Source organism: Mesitornis unicolor, unplaced genomic scaffold, assembly GCF_000695765.1.
Source record: "Mesitornis unicolor isolate BGI_N332 unplaced genomic scaffold, ASM69576v1 scaffold19035, whole genome shotgun sequence".
Lineage (NCBI taxonomy): Eukaryota > Metazoa > Chordata > Aves > Mesitornithiformes > Mesitornithidae > Mesitornis > Mesitornis unicolor.
This window is the reverse complement of record NW_010186371.1, coordinates 23,103-30,678: the sequence shown is the minus strand read 5'-3', so window position 1 is coordinate 30,678 and position 7,576 is coordinate 23,103. Positions and strand designations below refer to the sequence as shown.

The 7,576-nt window shown below is 37.9% G+C and overlaps 1 protein-coding gene across 1 annotated transcript in view; it reads left to right on the top strand.

The window, feature by feature from the left end:
- The window catches only part of ERICH1 (glutamate-rich 1), an 8,719-nt gene extending 5,774 nt beyond the window's left edge, over positions 1-2,945 (top strand). Inside the window, exon 4 of the mRNA XM_010185140.1 lies at positions 2,872-2,945. Within this exon, the coding sequence (XP_010183442.1) occupies positions 2,872-2,945 (74 nt within the window). The remainder of the gene's footprint in view (positions 1-2,871) is intronic.
- The last annotated feature ends 4,631 nt before the right edge of the window (positions 2,946-7,576 follow it).

Sequence of the window (7,576 nt, the reverse complement as noted above, 5' to 3'; positions counted from 1 at the left end):
GCCTGAAATTGTTCACTCTTTCAGTTGATTTTTGTTTTCCTAGTAACTGTTGTCACTCTGGGCCCAATTCTAATCTCATTCCAAGTTCACGGTGGTGTAACCGTACTAGTTGATTTGATCTTCATGAGGTACAACAACATAAGAAATAAGAAAATACATTGTTATAAATAATTAAAGGATAATTAAACACCCACTAGATATTAATTTGCCTCAGCAGAGTTTAACAATGCATTCTATTGGTGATTCAAGAATTTCAGTGAATGATAATATAGTCCTCTGAAGTTTTACAATGAATTAGGCTTTTAATTATACTTTTTTCCCTACTTTTGGCTCAAAAATAGGTCACCTTGCCCATTTTTTTATTAGATTTTAGGTTTCAGATTTCATTCCTAATGAACAGGTGATAAAAAGAAGAGTTGTTGGAAAAACTTGTTGTCTCAGCAGATTAAAGTTCTTCATATAGAAATATAGGTTAGGGCTGTTTATGAAGTTAAAAATGTACAGTGCATCATAGTGATCTCAGATTTTTTTACAAGTTTGATTATCTTGCCTTTTTTCTGTTTTCATTTTTACTGGAGCATGATGTACTAGAAGAGAAGGTCATTCCTTATTAACATCATGAAAAGAAAACAATTTTTCTTAATTTTAGCAAGGTGTATTACTTTTACAAAATAAACCTATTTTTTCCCTGTAGTTCAAGAAGCAGTGTGTTAACCCTTTTGCCCAGGGTTATGGGTCTGCATAAGATAGCAGCATCAAAGGAATAATAATGGGTGCTATGTTTTGCTCAGTTCTATCTTTAATTCAAGGAAGGAAAGAGTAGGAAAAAAATGAGAAGTGATCTGTCTCTTTCATATAACTGCACATTCTCCACTCGTAAGCTTTACAAAGTAAACATACAGTTATATATCTTTTTATTTCCTCATACATATATATGTGATGGTTTAATCTAATTTTCCACTGAGGCTACCAAGTCCCACTTGGCAAATTGATATCTACTGATGATAAATTTGCTTTTCTTTGTAACTTTTTACAGGCCCTTTAGAGTAAAGCTGTGGACTACCCAAGGTCTGCAGGCTACAAATTGAAAACCACTGGTTCAAGACCATGTTTTGGTATTTCGTTCATACCTCTTAGCATGTCATTCAGATTGGGAATCATGTTTCAACCAAAAGGAAAAAGAAACCATGAAGGAAAAAAAGTTGTTTTGTCTTAAGCTCTTAGATTCCAATACGTGCAGTCATATCAAAGAAAGGTCTACCAGGGTTGACGGTAGGGTCTGAAAAATGCTGCAGGAAGAGGAAATTGCTAAGGAGATTGAAACGAAAAAATTATCAACATTAAGGTATTATCTTTAACCCTTCATTTAAATGAGAAAACATACTTGAGCAAAGAAGTCTCTGTGGTTAAGGAATACTGGTTGTTCTGTCTAGTTGTCATCCTCCATCAACTTACGTTGTACTTCGTGCTTCAAGTTACTCCACCAAGTTACCTTTGACCTTGTACCTCAGCAGTCATACAAAGTTGAGGGTGGTCTAGAGTTTTTGTTTGAACATAGTTTTCTTAAGTGTAGTCGTTCTCAGACTGTAAAAAAAAACAAACTGTCTTACTAGTTTTTTCATTTATTGGGTATATTTAACCAAAAGTACTTATCTCTACCTAAAGTCTTCTGTAAGTGCAGGGAAGAGAATGTTTAGAAGTCAAACAGAAGCACATTTTTTGTGATGGGGGCTTGGTTCATCTCTCTCAGAAAGTCAGTGGCCATTTGCAAAGGGAAGCCAGACACCTTCATGATCCTGCACAGTGCAGTGGGCAAAGGAGAAGAGCTGTGACTGGAAGTAATGCTCCATTTGCTGATGAAAACTGTAGCTTTTGAAATGAGGGCTACTTAATTCCCATGTCACATCAATCATTAAAGCATAAGCGATCGCCTAATTAAAAAAAAATTCATTATCTCCTAATTTATGAACTCATTCAACTTCTACTCATCAACTTCATTCCATGATCTATTAACATTTTCCCTTTGTTGGTTAGTATCAAGTCTCAACTATACTCCTCCTTGTTGCCTAGGAAATTATCACTTACAGAAGAGCTAGAAGCTTCTTTTAACTGCCTTTTTTTGGAGAGATGTCCTTTATATATGTTTCCATTGGTGTCAGGGTTACATTTGCAGATCAGAAGTAATAAAGTTACAGTGTGCCAACAATGTGCAGGCTGGATACACGGAGGCCTTAAAATTATTAAATGTAACCTTTCTTTTTTTTTTTTTTGAATGAACGTTCAAAGAAAAGGAAATGAAATATGAAATCTATATTAGCTATTAGCATAACATTATATAATCATCTTAAATGTGATATTATGTGATAAGCACTGTAGAAAGTTCTGTCATTCAAAAATAAGTAAAGTCACATAGCTAATCTCTGAATTAAGACAGAGGCCATGGCATTTTGAGGCTTTAATGCAGCTGTCTGAACAAGACGACTTATTCTCAACTGGGGCTTCTAGGTGCTACTCTAAGTTAAATAATAAAGTGTGAAATTACTCTCCAGACAGAAAGAAGTGGGAAAGATTGCACTCTTTTAGTCTTACCCATATGATCATGTCATTTCAGTCTCCTTTATTTCTGAATTACTGAATCATAACAAGAAGTACATTCCAAAATATAGAACCAAAGTTGTTTCTCATACAGATAACTGACATCCTAAAAAAAAAGTGCCTGTTTATCTAGAAATTCATGTGTATACATCTTCAGGCTCCAGCATCTGCATTGGCTTTACTGAAATGGAAACAGAAGTTCACACAAGTCTTTCTCTGTCATATTCAGAAATGTCATAGAGGTATTTCACAAGGAATGTGTTTTCTTTGTTTCAGATCACACCAAGGTAGTCACGTCTCTGTTTCACTACTGGATTACGGATATCCTTCCTGTGAAGAACAGGAAATAAAGCCTTGCCTGTGTCCATTTGTGCAGGGTCAAAATTTAATGTACAAACTCTTAACCAAGTAGCGGTTGAAGAGCAGTGTCAATACACAATCCACACCATCAGGTTAATGAATCATTTTTCTGTGTTACAAACTCCAGAAGACAATAAACAGAGTATAACGACATGTGATTTCGGTGTTTGGTCAAGAATGTGCATATGCTGTGTGGCCTGACTCTTCAGCTGGATTAGTATGTACATTTTACTGTACAATAAAGGACTTCTCTGAATGATAAAATCTGTATCAGGTATTTTGCTTAAGAAGTATAGTATTTTTCTGGTTATTTAGAAATTGACTGTTCCTTTCTGGAAGTTTTATTTCTTGACTTTTCTTGTTTGTCTGATATATCTGTTTACCTGAAAAATAGAAATATATTTTTATATTTAAAACTAAGCAACGATTGGAGTTTTTTTGCTGAAAAAAACTGCTATATTATGTAAATAGCTTAATTTCTACATGTAGGTGCTGTTTGGATATATGCAGAAACTTGGATGGCATTTTCAGAACTATTCCACAGCCCAGCCTCTTACAGTATGATGGGCTTCACTAACTGCAGAATTATGGGACTGCGTTCTCTCACTGATTACTGTGTAGTCTTTCTGTAACTGAATTCATCCATGTAAATAATATCCATGGTTGTAAAATGTTTTGGTATCCTGATGAAAAAAATGCTTGGGCTCTTCTCCTGGCTGAATATTTCACCTGCTGGGTGATACAGAGAAAACCGTGTCTCATATGTTAGTGTGTTAGCTTCCTCATCAGTAGGATAGGGGCAACATATGTATCTCCTGCATGTGCTTGGACATATATTACTGATGAGACTATGTAAACATTGTGTGGGGTTTTTTTCCTTTTATTATATTGCCTGATATATCCTATTGCAAGTCAATTGTTTTAGTGATGCTCAAAAACATGTAATAAAAATGCAATCTTATCTCTTTCTCATTAATTGAAGAAGTTAAAAGGGTTTCAGTACCATGTCAAAGGATTGCAGGTGCAGAAGAAATGGTCTCGTGGCTAAAGCAGCTGTGTGCAGCTCTGGAGAACTCGAGTTGGGTCTGTGTCTGCTAGGAAAGATCACAGAATCATGAAATGGTTTGGGTTGGAAGTGGACCATTAAAGGTCATCTCTAGTCCAACCCCTTGCAGTGAGCAGGGACGTCTTCAACCAGATCTGGTTACTCAGAGCTCATCCAACCTGACCTTGAATGTTTCCAGAGATGAGATATCTACCACCTCTTTGGGCAACCTGTGCCAGTGTTTCACCACCCTCATAGTAAAAAATGTCTTCCTTATATCTAGTCTAAATCTCCCCTCTTTTAGTTTAAATCCATTACCCCTTCTCCTGTTGCTACAGGCTATACTAAAAAGTCTGTCCCCTTCTTTCTTATAAACCCCCTTTAAGTACTGAAAGGCTGCAATAAGGTCTCCCTGGAGCCTTCTCTGAACAACCTCAACTCTCTCAGCCTTTCTTCACAGGAGAGATGCTCCAGCCCTTTGATCATTTTTGTGGCCCTCTCCAACACGTCCATGTCCTTGTTGTGCTGAGAAATCCAGAGCAGTGCTCCAGGTGGGGTCTCGTAAGAGTAGAGCAAAGGGGCAGAATCACCTCCCTCGGCCCTGCTGGCTGCACTTCGTTTGATGCAGCCCAGGATGTAGTTGGCCTTCTAGGCTGCAAGTGCACATTGGTGGCTCGTGTCCAGCTTTACATCCACCAGTACCCCTAAGTCCTTCTCCTCAGTGCTTCTCTCAATCCGTTCATCCCAGCCTGTATTGATACTGTACATTTCCCCAACCCATGTGCAGGACCTTGCACTTGGCCTTGTTGAACCTCATGAGGTTCACATGGGCCCACTCCTCAAGTTTGTCCAGGTCCCTCTGGATGACGTCCCTCGGGCACGTCAGTTACACCACTCAGCTTGGTGTCATCTGCAAACTTGCTGATGGTGCACTCAGTCCCACCGTCTATGTCATATTTAAGATATTTAAGACATAGTAAGATATCTTAGATATTTAAGATGTCATATTTAAAGATATTTAAACCAGACTTTGTGGAAGAGGAAACTAATAGTGTATTCCCTGTTTAAATGCTCCTTACTTGCTAACACATAGGCACTGAACTGTAGCTCTGACTTTTCAATGAGATGCTGTGTGCCTCAATCCCACATCTGGAGACTTAAGAAAGTATCACTTGAATGTGAAGAACCTAGGTACTCTATTGACAGACCCTGCAGGAAATTAATCACTTTATTCTCAGATTAAGGTTTGAATGTCATGCAGTAAATGAGGTCTAGGAACTGCACAAAAAGGATATGCAGCAACTTGTTAGGTAAGCATCATCTGTCCTATGCACTGAATATGAAAAAATAAATGAGATTACATAAATAAAGACAGTGTTTTGAAACACAAGTATGAAACAGGTCAAATTAGGACCATACAAACAACTGTAGTGCCTGCATTTCCTGATACTCAAGTGACTCTGCTGAGGGATGTTATAAGGCTACTGCCTTTGGTAGACCCCAGGACCTGGGAATTCCTTCTTCTTCTATGGGTACTCGCACAACACACAAGTGCAGTCATCTTCTCTGGCTGATTGGAATTGGAGTTCATGAGTGAAAACACACATGCCCTTCACTCCCCAGATTCACAAGCACATTCACAGATCCCTCGAATACCAGCACGAGCCCTCAGCCTCTCTCATATCCCTACCTTGATCCAGGGCCCTCTTACCTGCTCTATGGGTCTCCTGCTCATCAGCTCAGCCTGACACACGCTGCCACATTTTCACACACTCATCTCACAAGCACTCACGCAGTCATCTCATGGCTTTGTTTATTGCTTTCATTTCTCTTTATTATTTCTGTTTCAGTGCTTGGCCGTTTCTCGTAATAATTAAAGTGATTTTCTTTAATTATGCTGAATTTTAAATAGCTGCCTACAGAGGAGCAGATTTTACTATCTTTGTCAAACAGAAATATTTTGTACTACTAGTAGTCTTATCCCAGAATGTGAGTAAAATTTCTCAAGTCAAAAATGCACTTTGCTTGAATCAGGTAATAATGGGAAAAAGATTGCTTTCAGTCTCTCTTTTTTCCCTTCACTTTAACTACTGTGAGAGCTTTATATTCTGTTCAGTAATCAGCTGGTCTTAACAAAGCAAGCCTGGGAACAGTTTCAGAGCGTAGCTAGTTAGAGTCAGTGATATCTGATGTCTTTGTAAATGACCTGCGACAGGAGCGGAATCTTACACTTATCAAACCTGCCACTATTACACTAACAGGGATTATAAAGAGTAGAGGATAAAATAAAATCAAAGATGTTGGAGAGTTTAGAAAATTGGACCAAATTCAAGCAGATAAATTGTAGATTGTCATTGTAGATAAATGCAATCGCCTAAGAGTGTGTTTGTTTCTGAAACAAACATGAAAAACAATGGTGTGCTGAACTGCAACATGTGTAAGGACACCTAGGAGCAGTACATGAAAGAATGCAGCAGAAAGGTCTAGTTTAACAGCAAGAGAAATGGACGTCACTCATCCTATCATAATATCAGTTAGGGGATATACTAAAAGTGGCAGAGGTGAAGGATTGTTTGGTTCCATGTTTAACATCCTATTTGCAGTCAAAAAGATTTCACACACCAGAATTTTAATACCTGGTCACTTTTCTGTGCTTCTCTAAATGAAATGTTGAATCTCCCTACACCTTATGTGTTTTATTTGAGCAGTGGTATAACCAACATATCTGGGATATGAAAACTGACAAATTTTAATTAATATCCACCAGTGAACAGCGTTTTACTTTTCTCTATACACGGCTCCTTCAGCATAGCAATGAAACATTTATCTCTGTGGATTTTCGTGCTGAACTCATGAATGGCAAAGACGATGGCCTTGAATTTGTGCTTCTTCAGCATCATTCACTCTAATGAATGTGCAGTATCCTGTGGAATTTCTGAGGCATGGAAGAATTTTTTTAGTGGACTTTGGATCAGGGAACTTCAGACTGAACTATACACGTACTGTTATCAATGTATTTCAAACTTCTGGGAAGACAGGATTTTTACATTTTGTTTTTAAAACCGATGTGGACTCCAAAAGTAGGAAGAATTGAAGGATCAACTAGAAAGTGGCCTCCATGTGCCTTCAAGAGTTAACTTCCTAGTTTGTGTAATTAAATGTTACACAGTAAGTAAGGAACAGCAGCACAGTGAGAGAGAATTAGTGCTCTGAGTAGGTGATGGTCCCTTCCCTAGACTCCCTGTACAAGGAGAACCATAGAGGCTGAAGTAGTTTTAGTGAATGTCTGGCCTCTCTATGTTTATATGCAAGGACATGAGTTCAAAGCCATTATCTCTATATATAGGGACGTGTCTTATTCTCAGAATTGCCTGCAAGACCTTAGTTCATCTCTTTTGTGGATACATAATGTGGGAATCAGTCTCTAATATTACAGATTTTTACTGCTTCATAAGTGGTGCAGTATTTTATATAGTACTTTATAATCATGTGGAGTTATAAATTCCTTAATGTGTTTTCAGTGACAGCTTGCTTTTCTCCTCTGCACCAGTGCAGGGGGGTACTATTCAGTAGGTT